The sequence below is a fragment of the Pleurodeles waltl genome, chromosome 3_1 (genome assembly GCF_031143425.1).
Source record: "Pleurodeles waltl isolate 20211129_DDA chromosome 3_1, aPleWal1.hap1.20221129, whole genome shotgun sequence".
Taxonomy (NCBI): domain Eukaryota; kingdom Metazoa; phylum Chordata; class Amphibia; order Caudata; family Salamandridae; genus Pleurodeles; species Pleurodeles waltl.
The window spans coordinates 1909017203-1909039031 of NC_090440.1; the positions used below are offsets into that span (position 1 = coordinate 1909017203).

Here is a 21829-nt window from a genome sequence, read left to right on the forward strand (position 1 = left end):
TTCCCACTCCGGAGAACGCCTTAATACTACCCCCATCGGGAGTAAATTCCAAACCTTTTCCCAAGTTGTATAGAGATTGTAGAAGAGTTGGTGAATAAACCTAAACATGGAGGTTTGTGGGTGTGCGCAGACTCACAGGGCATCCCAACCCTTGAACTACTGGTCCAGACTACTTTCAGGCACTGTGCAGCAAGGCTGAAAATGATAACAATCCAGTACATCCCTGGCTCACCCAGAGAGGCTAGTAGCAGAGTTTTGATATAACGAGAAGGCTGCCATCACTTGTCCCCTCACTGCATGGCACAAAGTTGATTTTTTACAGGACAAGTAACTATCTGAAGCATTCGGTCTCATGAACATGTCGATATTCTATACATTCCTCATCCCTGAAAAATACATCAAATACATGTATAAATGTATTTGAATCACAATTTAGTTCAGACAGGGTGTGCGTTGACCACACAGGCCATTTTCCTGACCACTGAATTGAAGCACACTTGGGAACACCCACAAGTGTGAAATAAGTTAAACACTAAGGGGCATATTTACAAGCCCCTTGCACCACCTTGTGCCACTCTAGCATCATTTTTTTTTACTCTAATGTGGCATTAAGGAGGCGTTTTCCACAATCCATATTTACAAAATGGTGCCATGCATGTATGGTGCCACTTTATAAACCCTTGCAAAAAAAAAGGTGCAGTAAAATTTACTAAATTTCACTGCACCATTTTTAGCGTTATTTTTAATGCCTGCTCAAGGCAGGCGTTAAAATGATGCGCCCATAATCTCCAGTGGGCCTCCCCTTGCTTGGCTGGACTAGCATCAAATTGTTTGGCGCTAGTGTAGCAAAGCGCTACAATAATGCCAAAAATGTTGACGCTACTGTGGTATTGTGCGCCATGGGGCACCATATTGTAAATACGGCGCACCCATGGTGCCGTTAGAGGGGCGCAAGAAAAGTGGTGCAATTCCCTCATTTTCTACTTACACACTAAGCAGAAGTAATATTTGGTGTAAGTGATCGGCTAGTTTTGGAGTCTTGTGCTCACAGTTTTTTACGTTGAGCAAATGAGGGAATAAAACGCATAAACATTTTTAGCATCCATTTTATGTACATGGATACCACATATTCCCAGTGTGCTGCTCACGGTTCCTACCACATCAGACCTAGTTATAGGAGTGAATACAAAATTCAAACAAGCACTATTAGTAATAAAGCCTGATCAAGCGCATATATCATTTGTGTTTGTTATCGTATTGCTGCACCATCCTCTAAATGAAGAAGAGTCTGCTAGGCATCTGTATAGGGCACCCAGTTCACTCTTCATACTTTGGCAATAGACAGGAACCTAAACTGGAGCAAATTACATGTTTTTTCAGGAGTAGGTCAGATATGCACTCGGGAAAAAACCTTTCTGAACTATGCACCAGATAGGTATGTAGTTTCACCTGGCCTGTTCCTCCCAACCTTTCCTTATAAAGCTGATGCTCCTCTTGGCACTGTTCACTTGATCATCATTTTCAAGTGAATTTCAATGGGCGGCAAATCCTTCTAATTCTGGATAATGAGACTTGGAAGAGCCAAGAGTGATGCAGGACTGGGTGAAAGCAAAAAGACCTGCTCAACAGCAGCAGATTAGAGCTTTAGTTCTAGTACACGCCCCCGGGGTGCTGCCGGAGCTGACATGTCCAGCGTCCATGTGCCACACCCTACTTCATGTGCATACGGAGGAATTTGACGCTGTGTTTAATTTGCAGGTCAATGTGGTGTTGAAGGCGTCTCATTTCCATTTGAACAAACCAGGGTTTGTTGTAAACTTATGGTGATACCCTGCCACTGCGAAGCATTAGAAAAGCCAATAGGTTGCTAATGTCTGTTGTCAATATGTTTGAGATCTTCAAGAAGTGGTATGACAAATTCGATTTGAGAGATTAAAGATTAATATATAATGTTTCTTTATAAAAATGAGAAATATGATAAGGATACAGCCCTTATTTAGGTTATGGCTATTGAAGTGTTGTAGCATATTGTTGTCTGGTAGTAAGAATTTGAGGACAGGAAGGAGTTGAGGATAGGAAGGCTTTAAAGTGTTGAGGAGATATGTGTTTAATGTGCTTTTGTGCATTTTTCAGTGGACGCTGAAATAGACCAAGCAAATCTGATCACAAAACGTGCTACAATTAGGAAAGTCATCAATAAAATGAGTTTACTCCATGTGAGTCACATAGGATGTTCACCCTCATTGGTGTAGGTGTTGGTAATCTCCACAGTGAGTTATTATAACTATGAGAAATGTATTAACTTAATTAGTTTCCATTTAAGGGACTCCTTGTGGATAAAGGCAATCCAACCAGTTTTATGTTCTATTAAGGTGGAGGATGTTGTATCCCAATGGTAAGATAGTGTTTTGTTGAATGAGGAGATCCAAGTTTCTGTGAGTACAATAGCATCAAGGTCTAAGTCTAGAGGGCAGATGTGGATTGTTGCATTAGAGATCATAGACCTATAGTTCAGGGCATAAGATTTAAAGTGATGTGTGTGAGACAGGCCAATACATTCAGAGGAGCTAGTTCTTCTCAGTTTGCTTGGGTAGACAGATCTTTGATTGCACTTGTTTGCTTCTGTTCTGGTGTAGCTAGCATGGGAGGTTGGTTGACAGAGGGATGCATATTGAGGGGTAGTGATGGTTACCGAAAGTGCTGTGGCTTTGGTTCTTGATGGTATTTAGGCCTGTATCAGTGCAGGAATAGCTTCGTTCTAGGTGCTTTTTTCTATGATGGCATTATGATGTCAGTTTTCATTCCCTGGGGAATGTGTGGCTGATAATGTCGAGATGGGTAGAGAGGAGCCGGTTGAGCCAGTGTCATTTTATCTCAGTAGAGATGGTAGGCATGATATCAGTATTCATGCAACTCGCTATGTAAGAGGCTTTTAGGGTCTTCAGACTATCAGTGTGGTGACAATATAAATTTACATCAGATTACTGGATTATGACCTCCCTATTTTAAAAAAAGGTGATGTGTAGCTCACATTTCCTGTCATGGTAACCTGCATTTGTCATTTTATCTTGTAAGGAATGTGTGTTCTCTTTCAGATTTTAAAGAAAAAAATACAGTTTATCACTCCAAAAGGACATGTCCGATTAAAAAGAAAAAGAGTACATCAGTTTTAATGAAGACCAGTTTGAGACTATTATATTTCTTACTAATTAAGGTTTCCTGGAACATAAAAAAATAAATAAAAGGTTTCAGGATTGGGAATCAGCGTTCAGTGTTGTGTTGAGGGTAGTTTTGGGTAAGCCTTGGAGCAAAATCACCTTTCAGTGCAAAATAACATTAGGGTGAAATATTGCCTGTGGCTCGACTTCAGCAAGGGTGGGGAAACCATTTGAGGGGCACATATGCGCCTCCAAAGCACAGACCGTTCGATTTACTGACTACGCACTCCAATGGGAGGCACTCTGTAGGCGGGTGGTTAACAAACCTTCTAGCCAGTTGATAAGAGTGACACTTCAATACTTCTTTGTACTAATCCAAATCATGAATTACATTTACCTCAAGAAACTGCTGAAGGTGGCTGATCCAAAGAACCAGTTGCAGGTGGGAGTCACCCATGGTCCTGCTTTTTTGCTGGGGCTGAAATGAGCTCTGGCAGTCATACCTAAAACATCATGCGTTATTACAAGATTCCATCATTTGGCCAGAAAAGATCATGGTCTCATTGTGTCGGAAACAGAGCTGATGGTTAATTTTTGCTTCAGAATGCCCTACGACGGACAGTACAATTAGAGGTCATTTTGCCTTGAAATCGATGATAACACTTCAGATTGAATATTGACATTATCCACCAGAAACACTTATATAGTCTCCGGATGCTGCCTTTGAAACATCTATAGAAGCAACAGTTAAGAAAGCACATACTCCTTCAGATATAATAACTGTATCCTCTCTTATATAGCGCTCTCTGCCAGTTTTCTACCATTTTTACGTATTTACTAACCCCATTTTTCCAAATCACATAATTGGTTTCGAAATCGTCACCAATCATAATTTGGAAGAGGTGTGTTAGGTGCGTCTTTTTACAAATTACAATTCAGTAACCTATGTATTAGTGTTTGCGACTGTAATTCACAAACCACTGATCAGTTCCCAGCTTCAGCTCGTAAAGGAGAAAGAGTCCACTTTGGACTCCTTCCCCGGTGGAATCAGGGTGACAGCTTCAGGGGAGTGTGCCAGAGGACCACCACCTGCTCTCACTGATGTTTTCCAAAAAAGAAACATGTTCTGTTTAGGAATACCATCACAGGATGGTGGTTCTGCTGTCCCATGACGGCCACCACCGCTGTGATTGCAGCTAACTTAAGAAGATGCAAAATGTGAACTGCGTAATGTATATTAATTCGGCATGTCATTCTGCAACTCCTTGTGATTCCTTATCTTGTGAAATGACCTATTGTTATATAGGTCACTTCATAAAGTATAAGCCTGGTCCCAAAACTTCTAGTGGACAATTTGCGACCGCTTTTTCAGACCAGTTTGTAGGTAAATCTGGCCCTAAGTTTGTTTTGTGTTATGTGTGTGAAAATGTTTGAGTACTAAAATGTTGGCCTTCATTATGACTCTCCAGCTCACAGTGCAATGACATCCCTCACAAAGCTTGCTCTGAGATCTGTTTCTGCGCCTCCTACTACTCCTGCTGGTTTACTTCTGAGCGACCCTCACTGACACACTCAATCTCTTGGTGGCTAAAATGGCCCTATTACCTTCATGTGGGAGATCAACAACAGGTCTCCTCAAGGAGTGCAGAATGATCAAGGGCATACCTCTCAACAGAGCAACATACTGATATTGAGAAAGCTCACTCTGTACATTATAAAAGGATCTCGATTCAAAGAATTCACATTTTTTAAATGCCTTTGTGATGTTTTCCAGGTCCCCCAGCTTTGTAAAGTAATGACCTCAGCCACAGCAGTAAGCACTGATTAAGAGAAGGCAGCTCTAAATATTTCATCTTCGTCAAATGCTAATTAATGCATTTGTTGAACCACATAGCATAGCTGCTCTTCCTCTTTGTAGGGCTGTAAAGAGTAGATGGGCAGAGGAAAACATTTGGAAAAGGTAGCTGGACTGTGTCCACACTACATAAACCATAGCTCTCAAGGTGAAGTCCCCACCTCTCAATCCTGAAGGGCATCTTCACTTTGAGGTTGACACATAATTGTGATGGGGACTGATGATCTCCAAGGATTGTGAAAGACTTGACATACAGTAGCAAGTCGTGTTAAGTAAGACTTTGTCTGGTCCACGACCTTTGTAGGTGCTTTGGTATCATCTCTGTAGAATGCCAGAATAGTGCCAAGACTGAATGGCTGGCATGGACTACAAATTCAATGCAAAAGACTGGCCAAAGTAAGCCATGTCCCTGTCCTTAGCAATATTTTGTCTGATGGGTACAAAACTGGATTAGTTGAATTCCTGTCTTCATTTTTGGTGGCCTCTCTCAGTGGTGCACTGATGGAACAAACTTTTAATACATCTAGTATAGTAACTCGCTGTACACAAGAAGGACAGAGGAAGCATACATAGAATGGTGCAGGTGCCCATGCAGGCTTACATAATGTCCAGTTCTTGTCCATGACATTTAATTTCAACAAGGTGTAACAGAAACTGTGGTTCTTCATGTTCATGTTGAGACCTGCCAAAAGCTGTAGCCCAATCAGTTGGAAATGTCCAGAATCACTTTGCAAAGTTCTTTCCACAATACTCCTGCAGTTGACAACCAAACTCAGAATAATGAATCTGAAGTGATGCATTGGTTTGGCAAAAGTAATGATGTACTGGTACAGCTCTTCCTGCTCAGTTGAGTTTGGAGAAAAATTGCGCACCATTGAGAAGATGAATCTTGAATCCAGAGCACAACATGACTTTCTGTTTCCATCGAAAGATTCAAATAGCACATGTCTAGATATTTTCAGATCTGACTGCCAGACTGCCTTCTGGCCACCAGAATGATCCGATATACCAATTGTGTCAGTCCCATAATGTGCTCACTGATGTCTTCTTGTAAGAGGTTGTGGATCTCAGTATCAACTTCCTTATGAATGGTATGCCCATTTTTCTTTGAGTTTACTTAGCCCAAAAAAAAAATTTGTCAGAAGAACTTGGTGACAACATGATGTTACTGATTGATAATTTATAGAGCAAGGTATTGCACAAAAGTATGCCCTGTTGCAATGAAAAGCCTGCATAGAAACACAAATTACAGATTGAATAAGTGACTTTTGAGTAGCTTCCAGAAGGCAGAGTGGAGGGATGTAGGAAGAGAATTCCAGCTATTTCTTATGTGAACCTTGGAAATTGAAGAAGAAAAGCATGAGAAGAACAACATCTTCTGAAGGGGTAGTAGTAAACAAAAAGATAATGAATAAGCAAAGAACCAGTTGAGTGAAATGCAAGGTAACAGAATCAGGAAGCCTTGGAGAGATATGGTTTGTAAGAGGGCTGCCAATTTAAAGAATGCAGATGATTTTTAGACCCAATGTGGAGAAAGCTGCCATATTTTGAGTGATCTGGAGACAGTTTAGCATATGTTGAGGAAGACCGAGAAAATGTGAACTACAATAGTGGAGGTGGGATGAAACAACCATTTCTAAAACCATTTTGTATTAGAAAAGTGGTAATTAAGGATGAGTTCCCTTAACACCACAGAGAAAAAGAAACAAATCAAGGTCAATTTGGAGATGTGTCTGTTAAATGTAATTTCAGAGTTGAAGATAACTCAAGGGAATATGGGCATCAGGAACGAGAGAACCATCATGGACAGCAGGGACCGGATAACCGTTCAGGCCCTAATCTGTCAGCCAGCTGTGGCAATTGCATAGTGAGAGAGGGCCAAAATGACGACTTCTAGCATTAAGACAAAGGAAGGTGACATTCATCCATGCAGCTGAAATGACATATGGCCTGGTTTAGAGTTTGGCAGACTAGTTACTCTGTCACAAATGTTATGGATATCTATCCAGTATGCTGTATTGCAAGTGCATTATATCCAATGGCACTTGTAATACGGTGAAGTGAACACGATATCCATCGTCCACTGATCTCTAAATCAGGCTCCTAATGTCACCGTTAGCCTCAGGATAAGCTGCACTTCATCTGCTTAAGTAAAGAAACCAAATTGAAAGAAATGAATCGGAGAAGCAAGTCAGGTTACATAAAGATTGAATAAAGTTGGGCTGCTGGAGTATTCCCGAGGAACACTACAGGAATTTAATTTAGACTGGAAAGTGGGTAGAAAACTGCAATCTGTTAGAATAGATTAACATCAGTCTAAGGCATGACAACACAATCCAGAATCTACATAGGATGGGAGACAAAAGCACCACAGAGCTCTAGTAAAATAAAGCTGATTCACTACAGTCATCCGGGCACAAGCAAATGTAATTTGAACTGAGACAGAGCTCATTTGCTGCAAAATGAGGGACAAAAGTCAGATTGATGAAGATCAGGATGATTATGGGTTTCAAAGAAGTCAGAGAGTATTGAACTTACCAATGTAGCTTAGGCAGGGTGTATAGATGGGCTGGTAATTTGAAAGGACATTCAGATTTAGGGAAGGTTTCTTCAGATTGGCAATCTCTATGGTCTGTCTCCAAGACTTTAGTACTGTGCCCAATTGAATGGTCAAGTTACAAATTGAGGGAGGATGAGGTGCAATAAGTGGGGCCCAATGTTTCAAACATTTGAATGGACATTGTTTGAGGGAAGAACCAGAAAACAAAACAGAATGTTCAATGTCATGAGTTTTAGGGCACGTAGAGGAAGGTGAGAAGGAGTTTAGGATATCCGGGATTTTATTTTGGTAGAAGTCAGAAAGGTCAGAACAGAGTGATATCCCTATCTTTACCTTTGTGGGAAATACAGAGGCAAACTCAGTTCTTACAGGGCATGAGCCATATATCTGGATGTCAGGTTATATCTGATGCCACATAGGATGCAGGTAGTTTATGGGGGGGAGGCCCAGGAATGCCCGAGATGTGGAATGCTAGACGCAAACTTTTGTCATATGATGTGGGAGTGCACTTCCACACAAAAGTATTGTGGGGCAGTAATAAACATACTACACAACAGTATATCGTCCCCTGCACCATAAAGGTATGTCTGATGGGAATGTTCCCCAGGCCTCTGAAGAGAAAGGTAGGGTTAAGTTTCATGGACTTAGCATTGGCTTTGGTGAAGAGACACATCACAATGACCTGGAAATCAGCCAGAGGTCCCAATTGTCCCAATTGTATGGGAAAAAAACATCAAGAAGTGGGCAAGGGCAGAAGGGCACGCCCTTCGGAAAGAGGACAGTAAAGGGAGTAGAAGTCGCCCTATAGCACATCTCCCAGATGAGATAATGGAGGCCTGGTTTCAACCAACTGTAAATGCCAACCCTGATACAGGGGAGAGCTCTGATTAGAGCCCTAAATTATGGGGACAAACTAATTAGGGATGGACTCTAACGAAGGAGGGATGAACAAACAAACGACTGGAAAGGATGTAGAGGGGAACATATGACTTGACACACAGGCCACGAGAGGGACATGGTGTGGGACGACCTGGATTCCGGGCACATAACTACATGCTGGCCTTGAATGTCAGACGTCCCAAATGTGAGGTGATAACCTGACGAGGAAGACTAGATAGAATAGAGTGGCCCACTGCTGCCTGGCCTCCCGCCAACGCTTACAAGAGGATTAACAGACTCACCAATTCCTGCCTACCTTACTACCTGTTTTGTTCTTTTCCTAGTTTAATTTTGTTCCTTTGATTGGTATGCAATTTCAAAAGTTCACCAGAATATGGTACAGATCGAGATACATTACAGGAACTCTCCATCCCCACACAATACACAATCAGTTCTCAGAATCATTGATAGCGCAGGTATTACCCAACCAAAACCCCCCTCTGCCTAAAACACAAGGGAGACAGTAGTGAAACTACATTACAATCCCTAAATATTTGTTTTTTAAAACAACATGCTGAAGGAAGTGCAAATAGAAGGAGAACTGGAACTGAAGAACTGGGAGAGAAATTTGAGACCGTGAATGTGAAGCAACATAATTGAGAGACAACGAATTAGAACTGAAAGGTAGACAGTAGCCGAGAAGGACACCATCCTCTACAATTCTAATATGATTCAATGTTAAAATGTATATGCATAACTATCTCACGCTACGATTATTATAATGTGAACACAATTGTATTTATTATTTGTCAAAATACCAATAAAAAAGTTGGGGAAAAAAAAAGATCTGGATGTCAGGTGGCAGAAAAGAAATGCTTTTAAGTAGATTGGAAAATTCAGTGTTGATCTTCACGTTAATTGTAGCTCCTGTGTCGACTAGAAAAGAAAACATCAAGCTAAGAGGGATCTGTTACTTACCCTGTAAGCATGTGCTTATGGCATGTGGTGCTATAGAATTACATGCTTTGCATGCTCCGGCTATCTACTGTTGGGTCCAGATGTGTGCAAGTTGTTTTTCTTCAAATATGTTTTTTGAGTCACAAAGTGACTACTCCCCTTTGCGATAATGCACATGGGCATCAACTCCATTGTTAGATTGTTTACCTGCAGGTGGGTGAGAATGGAGTACAAGTAAGCATCAGTTAAGAGATGTCCATGCATGTGAAATTGTAAAAAGGAATTGCAGCGGCCCCAGGTGTCCAGGGAGAAGGGTGGGCGCATGTGAATCTACATCACTTCATGCCACTAACAGATGCTTACAGGGTAAGTAACATATTATGTTTTAGGCATGTGTGGCTGTAGATGCTTTGCATAGACTGTAAAGCCCTCCAAGTGTTGGTGTGCTAAAACATACACTCAATAATGTTTAGTGAAATTGTGTGGTACAGACTATGTAGCTGCCCTGCAAATGTCAGCTATTGGGATATTGCCCAGGAAAGCCATAGATGCCCCTATTGTAAGAGTATAGTGTGACCTAGGGGATGTAGGTAAAGTCCTGTTAGCTTTAGCATGGCATAAGATGTATGAATGCATTTGATTATCCACTAGAAATACCTGATTTGTATATGGGCTTTCCTTTGTGAGGGGGCAAAAAAGTTGTTTGGTTTTAAGGAAATCTTTTGTTTCTGCCAATGTAATACATTAGAGCTCTTTTCACATCTAGTTTAGGAAGGGCCCTTTCCGCAAATGAATCTAGTTAAGAAAAGAAAACAGGTAACTCAACTGATTGGTTGAGGTGGAAAGGGGAAACCACCTTTGGAAGGAATTTCGGTTTGGTGCGAAGGACCATCATATCCCTGTGTAGTTGGAAGCAAGGTTCTTCCAAGGTTATTGCTTGGAGCTCACTGACACGCCTAGGTGAAGTAATGGCAACCAAAATTGTAGGGGGCAGTTATGCAATGGTTCAAATTGTGAACCCATAAGTCCATAAGTCTGGTGAGGACAATATTGAGTATCCATGTGGGTGCAGGTGGAACTCTGGGTGGAATTACTCTTTCAAGGCCTTTCATGAATAATACCTGGTGCCTTGAACAAGAATAAGTTTTGCCTGTTCTGTAAATAGGCAGCCACTGCAGCTAAATGTAAGCATATTGAAGTGTAGGCAAGGCCAGACAGCTGTAAATAAAGATGGTAGCAAACAATGTTTTGAACAGTTGCACTGAATGGATCAAGTATTATTGCAACAGTAGAAGACAAACCATTTCCATTTATTTGCATAATATGCTTTAGTTGTAAGTCTACAAGCTTCTTTGAGAATGGTCATATATTCACATGGAAGATTCAGGTAGCCGAATTCTATGACCTCAGGAGCCAAACCACAAGGTTGAGTTCCTTTCGATTTGGATGCCTGATTTCTCCATGCTTGGCGTGAGTAACTACAGAGAGGTTGAGTAGTGTGGTGAACTATGGTTTTACGAGGCTAAGTGGGAGTTACTAGAATGAGAGTGAGAGACATTTGCCTGAGCTTCTGAACCACAAATGGAAGAAGAGGGGGAGGTGGAAAAGCAAAGGCAAATATCCCTGACCAGTTCATCCATGAAGCATTGCCGTTGGATAGTAGGTGTGGCAACCTAGAGGCAACGTTTGGGCATTTTGCATGGTCTGCGGTTGCAAACAGGTCTGTCTGTGGAAACCTCCACTTGTGAAAGTATGGGAGGAAGATTTGGGAGTGGAGTTCCCACTCTTGGACTTGTTGCTGCATCCTGCTGAGAAGGTCGGCAAAGTTGTTGTCTGTCCCTGGGAGTTGTCCCGCTAACAGGTGGATGTTGTGACGTATTGCCCAATGCAAAATGGTCTGAGGTAGGCATTATAACTATAGAGAGTGTGTCCCTCCCTGTTTTTGTCGATAATACATGGCTGTCATATTGTCCGTCCAGACTGAAACAACCTTGCCTATCATGTGAAGCAGGGACGCTTTTAATGCCAGGTGAACAGCTTGAAGCTTGAGGTAGTTCATGTTCAGACTCTGATGTTTGGTGCCCCAGAGACCCTGAATTGTGTGATCCTGTAGGTGAGCATCCCATCCTGTGAGGGATGCGTCAGCTGTGAGGATGATCTGTGGAACAGGGTTGAGGAATGGCCACCCCTTTAGCAGATTTTGTGTGCGACTGTCTACCAACACTAGATCTTGTAACTGACCCTGTGACTGAGACCACGGAGGTGCTAGACATTCCTGCAGTGGATTCGTGTAATTGTACATGTGGTACTATGGCGATGCATAATGCCAATATACCAAACACATGCATGAATGTTCTGATTCTGAGGTATTGATTGGGTTGAAATTGTGGTAGCAGTGTCTGGAAGTTTTTAATCCTGGCTGCATTGGGCTGAGTTAATCACACATGTGTGTTTAGAATACCCCCCAAATATGGCGGAACCTGTAAAAGTTGAAGGTGTGATTTTTGCATATTTATGGAAAACCCTAGTTGGTGGAGCAAATGTAAAGTGACGTGGGTGGGTTGGTGACACAGAGGAAGTGTATTGGCTTTAATAAGCCAGTCATTCAGATACAGAAATAAATGAAGGTTCTGTCTACATAGATGTGCTGCTACCACTGCTAAGCACTTGGTGAACTTGCAGGGTGCAGTAGTAACTCTGAATGGGAGTACTTTTAACTGATAGTGTTTGCAGCTATGATGAACCAGAGGTATTTGCAGTTTGCAGGGTGGAATGGGATGTGAAGGTAGGCGTAATTTAAGTCTAGTGCTGACATAAAGTCGCTGGAGAAGTGGGATCACATCTTGGAGGGTGACCATGTGCAAATGCTCCGACAAGATGTGATTTAAGGACCTCAGATCTAAAATAATCCATAGTGATCCCTCCGTTTTAAGATGAGAAAATAAGTATACTCCTGATCATTGATATTGAAGAGGGACGAGCTATATAGCTCCTTTGAGTAAGCGAGCTTGAACCTCCTACTTAAGCAGGTTTTGAAGTTCTACAGAGAGTTTGTGTATGCGAGGTGGAATGTTTGGAGGTGTGGTGATGAGCTCCAGACAATACTATTTTGGAGAACATCCAAAACCCACTGATCCAAAGTTATGGTTTGCCAGGTATGGAGAAATTGTTGTAATCATCCTCTGACAGATGTTGGATGGTCGGGAGGACAAGAAGGGAGTCACTGTTTTCAGGTGGATGGTGCTCCTCGTGTGAAAACAACTTTGCCATGTCCTTTGGAGTTGTCACCCCGGGTCGGGCCTCTGTAATAACCCAGCGATGAGGAGGATTGACTTTGCTGCCTGTATTGAGAGCAAGAGGCATCTGAAGATGCTGCTTTGGTGCCTGGCTTATATGTGGATTGGGGAAAGGAGACATGTGGTGGGGGTTTGGAGTGCCCCCATGGATTTGACAACCTCTGTGTCCTTCTTCATTTTTTCTAAAGCCTTGTCAACTTGTGGACCAAACTGGTGTTCCTTGTCAAAAGGGATATTTAAAATTGTTTGCTGAACTTCCGGCTTAAAGCCAGAGATCCGTAGCCAAGCATGTCTGCGTGGCAATACACCAGTATTAATGCCTCTGGCAGCTGTGTCTGCTGAATCTAAGGCGCACCTGTTGGAATTATTGGAAATTAGTTTGCTCTCTTGTACTATTTCCTGTCTCCTTTTTTATGCTCCTCCAGGAGATACCAGAGAAGATCCCCCATCTTGTTCCAGTGGGTGTGATTGTACCTGGCAATAATCCCTGTGTGTTAGCAATTCGCCAGTGATTAGCAGCCTCTGCTACTACTTGTTTCTCTGAAGCATCAATTAGTTGACACTTGTTATCTGGGGGGCGGAGTGTCAGCAGTGGTTTGTGAATTAGAATTTTTCTGGGCATTGGACACAGCCAATGAGTCAGGAGAAAGTTGCCCTCTGATGTAAGCAGGGTCTGAGGGTGCAGCTTTGAATGTTTTGTTGACCCGAGGAGTGATGATACATGTTCATACAGAGTCTTTAAAGATATTGTCTGTATGACACAGCATGCCCATTAGCACAGGGAGGCTAGAAAAAAATCTTGAAGAGGAAGTCATCTTCGATAGGGGGTTAATGTAGAGGGACCTGGTGGTACGCTGCAGCCCTATTGATGAGTTCCTGATAGGAAGCTGTGTCATCAGGGGGTGATAATTTATCCGGGTACAGATCTGAGTTGGTATCCCTGGGTGATGAACATCATAATTGGTCCAGGGATCTGTGCACTGTGGTGTGTCATCTGTCCCACCATGCTCGCCTGTGAAAGAATGTGGAGATCCCTGTGGTGTAATGTCTAACGGATCGCTGTGAGAATGAGGTTGTGAAGGGGTTGGTGCTGGAATGGAGGGTGGAGAAGGTGGTGGTGGAGAAGCAGGCAGAGGAGGATGCAAGGGTCCCAGTAGCCTAGTCCTTTTTCTTTTTGAGAGGCATCTGCAAGTTTATTGTTTCGGCAAAGGAAAGTAAGCACTTTGATGGAGGTGGCACCAACACCACAGTCTTGGCTAACATATGGCCAGTCAGAGGCTGTATATGCAGCTGTTTTTGGTGTGCCTGCAGCAGTGGCTCCCAACCTGTGGTCCACGGACCCCCGGGGGTCCATGACACATTCCCAGGGGGCCAGCAGATCTCCAGCACCTACTGAAGCCTTCTGCAGAAGAGCTGTGTCTCTTGTTGTTTTGCAGCTGAACAGTGTTCGGGCAGCTCAAGGCCTGGGCCGGCAGGAAGACACTTCTCCAGCTGGGGCCTCTTGAAAGAAACACAAATGTTTTCAAGTTTGATTTGTGCGGCAGTTTTAAAAGCACTGGAAAGTTTCTTGTATATTTAGCAGTTTTTGGGCAACAATAAAAGTGTCAAGATACCGCTGGTGAATGATGTACCAGCTAGAGAGAGATGGGAGTTTTATCTAGTGGCAGTTTTGACTCCTTTCAGGTAACACAGATATTTAATATGCCTGTTGCAAAGAACGTGTGCCATTCATATAAAAGAACAGTATTTTTTGTGCAAAGTTCAGTGTGCTACTGCTTTGTCACAGATATTCTTTTGTTACTGTGCAGTTCATAAGTTAAAATCTCAATCTAGCACAGTGAGCTATGAACTGCCCTCAAAGAGCTGCATGCAAACTGCATAGTACAAGTTAGAAAGTTATTTTTTCCCAGTCATTCATTATCCCGATGCTGCTAACAAAGGTTTGTTGGGGTAGAAATATATTCTTAATATTAAAGTCAATTCTAACCACTGTATTATGTTCTGAATTATGAGTTTGTGCTTCTCCAGAACAAGCACTCTTAAAAAATATCTACCAGTACGGATGACATGTGAAACCTACTTCCTGTAGTTCCCTTTGTCTTATGTAACATGTTATATACACTCATTTACTCAAGCATTGTTCATTGTTTCTGTATGTGTGTGTGATATAAAGTGCTCCATCACCCTATGCTGGTCACAGACTTGCTATAAAACAAATGAAATACATTTGACAGAGGGGCTATGGAGAGATGAGAAGCACTGTTGGGGGGTGATTGTGAGGGAATCATTGAAGAGCCTCAACAAATATTGTGGTATCCTGGTGCACAGTAAAGACATCATTTACTATGCTGTAAAAGCTAATCCAATTGAATATATAATGGCAAATGTTTTGCAGAATGCACCCTTTTTTCTCAAGTTTTTGGGGGGAGAACTCCTCGAACCTCCCCTTTGTAGTGGTCAGGCTCGCTCACTGCAGTCGCTATATACCTTAAGGAGGTTGGCTTGTCAACATTTGACAAGGCTTCTTTGGGTTCCTAGTCTGGCCCTGGCAGGAGCAGGAGCCGTGTACCATTAAATAGACTACTGTATGCATACATGACAATAGACATGATTCAGGCTGTCTCTCGTCTGAAATTGACCCTGCTTCAATAGACGTGAATGGGGGAAATACATTTTCCAGAATGTTTTTTTTTTAATCTCCCACTTTCCTCTTCTTATCTTTCTTTGATCTTATGTTCCTAAAAAATAAATACAGAGATCACTTGGGAAATGTAGAATCTGACCTGAAGATTCAACTTTCCAAAATAAAACCAAACATTGAAAAGTTAGTTGCTGAGATGCAGCACGAACCTCCCCATTAAAATTGTTCGATTTTTGCATATTTTGTCAATATAAAATAATAAAATATTTAGTAATTCCAGTATGTGTTTGGTGTGTACTTGCTTGTGTATTTTTTGAGAATTACTGTTTTAATGTTTAAAAGTTAATTTGTACAAATTGCTTCAGGTCCCCGCTTCCAGTAGTCATTCAGTGGGGGTCCTCAGGAGAAAAGGGTTGGGAACCACTGGTCTGGAGGATTGCTCAGGATTGATTAGGAGCTGGTTTTGGTGCCAGTGTTACGGTTTTCGGTGCCAAAAGTGACTTGGTATTCAGAGCTGAGATTGTCGGAGGCAAGGTGGTCAGTGCCGGAGTCCTCAGAGCAAAAGAAACAGATGGTCAGATCGAAGACGAAGATGGTGCAGAAGTGGATGTCTTTGGCTTCGCTTTTGGTGCAGAGGGTGGGGCGTTCATAGCAGATGGTCGTGCTTACAATGGCCTTTTGGCAGTGGTGGCCCGGGAGCGGTATGTTCAGGGAGAACCAAAGTTTTTTGGGGTGGAAGGACAGGGACATTAGTTCTCACTCAGAGACAATGCTCCATACAAATTAAGCAATGCACCGTTGAGATTGCACAATTGGGAAAGTACACCCTCACAATCTATTTTACAGAAGGGGCTATGAGGATGTCTGTGGCCTCTTTGAGTCGGTGGTGGCAAGAAACTGGAGAGGATATGGAGGAAAAACTATGATAATGCCTCCAAACTTGAATATAGGAAAGCGATTAGGTCTTATCATATGGAAATAAAATCCGTGCAGGCAGCTTATTATGCCTCCAGGATAGAACAATCTTCCAACTCCCCTAAGGAGATCTTCTCTATACTCAAGGAATTACTGAATGAACCTGTCTCCCTCAACCTAATAGAAGCATCCAAAGAACATAGTAATAATCTGGCTTGTTTCTTCCAAAAGAAAACCCTTGACATCCAGGCCACTTTTCCTAATAATTTATCTCAAGAGCCTATTTCAACATCCCCGGCCAAACATCACTCTCTTAGACCTTCTCCCTCAGTTTTTCAGCTAATGACCGGAGAACTACTTAGGGATTATCTGTCGAAAACAAAATCAGGATCTCCTTTAGATCCTGCCCCTCCAGCCATATTAGCCTAAGGTGCAGATTTTATAGTGCCTGTTCTAACTAATATCCTTAATGAATCCCTTTCAACTGGCAAACTACCACAAACCTGGAAACATGCTATCATTAAACCTTTATTGAAAAAGCCTATGCTAGATGCTTCTCTACTCAGCAACTATAGGCCTATTGTTCTCCTTCTAATAGCATCCAAAATAATTGAAAAACATGTTAATAAACAAGTAACAGGTTTTCTGGAAGAGCATAAGCTTCTTCATCCCACCCAGATGGGCTTCAGACCTCAACATAGCACAGAATCTGCCCTTTTGGTGGTGACAGAAGACACTCAGCAACGTCTAGATGCAGGTGGTTACGCCGCAATCATTCTATTAGATTTGAGTGCTGCTTTCGATACAGTGGATCAAAAAATTCTTCTTGAAAGAATTACCCGAGCAGGAATTAAGGGTACCACTTTGAATTGGCTTTCCTCGTTTTTGGAATATAGGTCCTTTTCAAGTCCTGGATAGGTCACTCTTTTCCAATATTTTTCCCCTTAACTGTGTGGTTCCTCAGGGCTCTTCTCTGAGCCCCACTCTTTTTAACAGCTACATGTCTCCCCTGGCTAAGATGGTAGAACCCTATGGTTTATCCGTTATATCATAAGCGGATGACACCCAGTTAGTTTTCTCTTTTTCTACCAAGGTAAACTCTGACCAGGCCTCTCTAGCTTCCTGTCTCTCAGAGATTGCTAGATATTATCCGCAGGTAGTAAGCTCAAACTAAATGATGAAAAAACTGAGGTCATGTTGGTTAGGAATTTTTCCCTACTTAAATCCCCTATCTCTATCTCAAATAGACTGAATGATCTCCCCCCTCCAAAGGAAACAATAAAAAGCTTAGGTGTCTGGTTAGACTCTCGCCTTATAATGGAATTCATGGCAAAAAACATGCGGCCACTTGCTTCAATTTTTTAAGAATCCTCAGGAAAATCTTTAAATGTTTACCTTTTCTTGCCAGAAGACTCATCACTCAGGCCCATATTTTATCCCGCCTGGACTATGGGAATGTTCTGTTTTGGAGCTCTCCTACCTCTGTATTAAGATTGCATGTAGTTCAAAATCCAGCAGCTCGCCTTCTTATGAACATTCCCAGACATCTATCTGCCAAACCAGCTTTAACCTCCCTACACTGGCTTTCTATCCAGCAAAGGATCAATTTTAAAGCAATGTGTATCGTGCACTGAGCTCTACATGCTAAAGGTCCTTCCTTCCTTAGACAAATTATTACTCCTTACACTCCCTGAAGATCTCTTAGATCTTCTTTTTTGGCTTTAATCAATACCTGTCCTATTAGGAAAGCTAGATGGGGAGGCAGATCCTTTGCTTTTAGAGCAGCTAATATATGGAACTCCCTTCCCCCGGCACTCTGACAGTATAGTTCTGAACTTTCCTTCCGTAGAAAATTGAAGACTCTTCTTTTCTCAGCATAGTTAAGTTACGTGTTTTGGTTCTTCCGTTCCTCTTTTAGCACTGGAATGCCTCCCGGTAGCCATGCGCTCTATAAATCCACTAAACTAAACTAAACTCTTCTGTAATATGGCAGTGCCATGGGAGGGAGTTAAAAAACAAAACCACACACACCATTTATTACATGGTATAATGAAGGAGTGCTAAAGATAGACTGGGCTTGTATAAGACATTGAGAGTGCTAGTAGAGTTCTGGCCACAAAGGGGAAGGTCCTAATTCCTTGTGCAGATGCTGCATGAGTGTACTTAAAAAGTGAGTAAGTTATCCATTGCTTTTGTTTTATGTATGTCCTTTTTCCAACTTACCAACACTTGTATTCCCAACAACAAGGGGTGCTTTGGGGTACTTTGCTTTCAGGTCTAGGAGTTCGGCAAGTGTCGCAGGGGAAATCCAGGTCATTCTTTCGCCCTGGAAAAACAGTTTCTTTTTCTTCTGGTCTCTCACCATTATCTGTTGTAAGGCAGAAAGTCAGGAGGCAAAGTAAAAGGAAAGTTTGAGTGTAAATGAACAGTTCAGTGTCCCACATACGCCCCATAAGACACGACTTCTCCTCACAACGTGTTAGGACACATAATTATTGTGCCAAATCGAGTAATAATGTTTATGACTTTTGAAAGAGTGAGAGCCTGATTTAGATCCTGGCAGAGGGTTACTCTGTCACAAATGTGACGGATATCCCATCTGCCGTACTACGATCCCCATAGGCTCTAATGGGATCGTTAAATGGCGGACGGGATATCCATCACATTAGTGACGGAGAACTCCCCTCTGCCAGGATCTAAATCAGGCCGTGAGACTGGTATCCAACAACAAACAAGGTTCGATCTTAGTCTAAAAAGTACCAAGGCTGCTCACATTCCACACTACTTATAGAAGGCTATTCCAGAGATGCGCTCCAGCAATAAAGAAACTCCACTAATGGTTTTGCAAAATATGGAATTAGACATTTTTAATACTCAGAGACTCAATATCTCTCCTGCACCATACATATCTTGAATATTTTTATTGTTAATTTCTTTACTTCACTGAAGGGAAGACGTGCAAAGGGAGCTCAGTCCCTCAGTCATTGGTGCTGTTCGCAGCTCTACTTGTACTTTTAAACTCGTTTATGCACAACACAGTCATCACTTTCACAATACTACTTGCTGTTCACCTAATTGTAATGTATCACAAGTAGGTGTCAGTTAATATTGTTTACCCATTGGTGAAAAGAGTGTAATCTAAGAATAAATTAACAACTGACTCACATGTGCCAAAAAGGGATTAATTCATGATAAGAGGGAAATATTCTGTGATCTGCACAGTATATGGAACAAAACATCTTACATCAACCTGGCCCTTGGATTTCCAGTGCACCGAATTGCAGGGTTTACCATGATACAAGAAACAGACCAGTCTTAAATAAACAATATTTACATATAGTAATTTATATGTAATTTTAAAGTGAATAAAATCATGCATGCCATATACGAATCTAGAAAGAGGTTCCAGATTATATGACTTTTGTGATCTTCATGAGATTTTCCAGCTCTTGTTGTAATGGCTTTTGTAACTATAACCACAATGTGATACTTTTCCCTTTGTTGATTTTACTTGTTTATGGGGGTCATAAGCAAAAGATACAGTACAAAGAAGTAATGTGGCTGATACATGCAGGTATCCACATTTACCCTTTTAGGGCTTACCTACAGGTAGCTTTAGTATATTTTGGTGAACAGCTATGATAAACAATGCAATGCATATAGTGGACTTTGAGTTGGCCCCTTGCACATGAGTAGATCAATTTCTTGTGTATCACTGTACCGTGCTCTGGATTTGATGGCTTTGCTCCCTATTCCTAGTTGTGTTCTGCCATTACAGCACAGCTTCTTTACAATTCTTTTGATTGGATAAGATGTATCCTTCCACTGCTGACATGAGGGAACTCTTTTTCTCATTTCGCATTTGTACTACATGGTTCGGCCTCACACCCCTGACAGCGGCACTCTCGCTAGTGCATGCTTTTTTTCTTTTTTTTTAATTGCATTGCTTTCGCAGGGGCATGGCAACTGCACACTGCTACTGGGCAGATGTTTTTTTCAGTGTGGGGTATCATGTCTACTTTAAAAAAAAAATTAACATTTAAAATGGGCATTGGCAATTTGAAATGGTGAACTAAGGTTTACCATTTCAAATGGTAAACAAAAATATGGCAAAATGGCCACTGGTGCGTCACAATGCATATGCACACGTGTGTACATCACCAGACATCTTGGAATGCCTCAGCTCACTTATTTTTCAGTGTGCAACATTGCATACATAATTTTTTTTAAAGTGACCATTCTAAAATGGGTGCTGACCTTCTTGTAATGATAGACTAAAGTTTACAAAAATATTTTTAAAAGGCTGCTGGTGCATCATGATGCATGTGCGTACATGGATGGCAATCTTGGAATGCTTTTTCTTTAGTAGAAAAACTATTTCAAGATGGCCACCTATGCATGTGCATAAGTGCACATGCTTTCTGAAGCACTGGTGGGCATCTTGCAAATATGCCATGAAACACAATTGGCCAACGTTTTGGAAAGATTTTCTTCATCCCGAAAAAACATTCCAAGATTACCACGCCTAATTGTGCATGAATACTTTGTGACACACTGACATTCATTTTGAATTTTTTTCTCTTTCTGCCAATAGAAACAAGCAATCTATGAGTAGATAAAGCATCCACCAGAAACAGGGTACCCAAGGTAAGTAACTTTTTTTTTCTGATGGATACTTCTAACTTCAGATTCTTCACCACCATAGGCTAGATACCGCAGCAGGAACACCCCAAGATGTTGTTGGTCTGTTGAATGTCAGAAATCAAAACGTCCTACAGGACTGAGTGGCTGAAAGGCCGTTTTCATTGGGCTTGACTGTCATGAATATATGCACTGACACTCACGTGGTGGCCTGATAAATGTCTAGAACAGACACCCGCACATCAATGCAGTGGTTGCAGCCTTGACACTAGTGGAATTGTCCCTGTGTTGTCCTGCAGGCTGCTTCTTGGCAAGTGCATAGCTGATCTCAATGCAGAGTACTATGCCTCTAGTCAAAGCCCTTTTCTGAATGTTTTGCCTTTCTTTGCTCCAGAGAACCCCAGAAAAATAGATGATCACCTACCCAATGGTCTTTCTTACGATCAATGTAAAAAATCAACATTTTTGGGGGTTCAAAAGAGTGTGATAGACTGTCCAATGTGAAGGGGAGTCACAACCTTGGATAGAAAGGCCACTCTAGTCCTCAGCCCAAGGCTATACTGAAAGAAGGAAGTGCAGGGAGGCTGATCTGAAAGATCCTGAAGCTCCCTTTGTAAAGAGCTGAAGTCATCCCGAGAGTCAAAAGGCGTAGAGGGCAGCTGTGTTTCAGCTCAAAAGGGGTAACCATAAGAAAAGTAAGGATCAAATTAAGATTTGGCATCACAAAGGCTTTAAGAGCTTTAAGAGGAAATATATGAAAATAAAGCTCATGTTTATCAGGGCTTTGCATCACCCTAGCGCAACACAAGAGTGACACAAAACCAAAATGGGATTTGTCAGGCCACACAAGGCCACCTTGAGTGACTTGCTAAATCTAGAGTAACGCAGGGTAGCACTAATCACTGCCTTGGGCTACTCTGTGGAAAG

The 21829-nt window shown here is 41.9% G+C and overlaps 1 protein-coding gene across 3 annotated transcripts in view; it reads right to left on the reverse strand.

The window, feature by feature from the left end:
• The window catches only part of LOC138285750 (aldehyde oxidase 1-like), a 388242-nt gene that overhangs the window by 256183 nt on the left and 110230 nt on the right, over positions 1-21829 (reverse strand). For all 3 annotated transcript variants that reach the window (XM_069226090.1, XM_069226089.1, XM_069226088.1), the window contains exon 9: positions 18485-18629. In XM_069226090.1, the coding sequence (XP_069082191.1) occupies positions 18485-18629 (145 nt within the window). The remainder of the gene's footprint in view (positions 1-18484; positions 18630-21829) is intronic.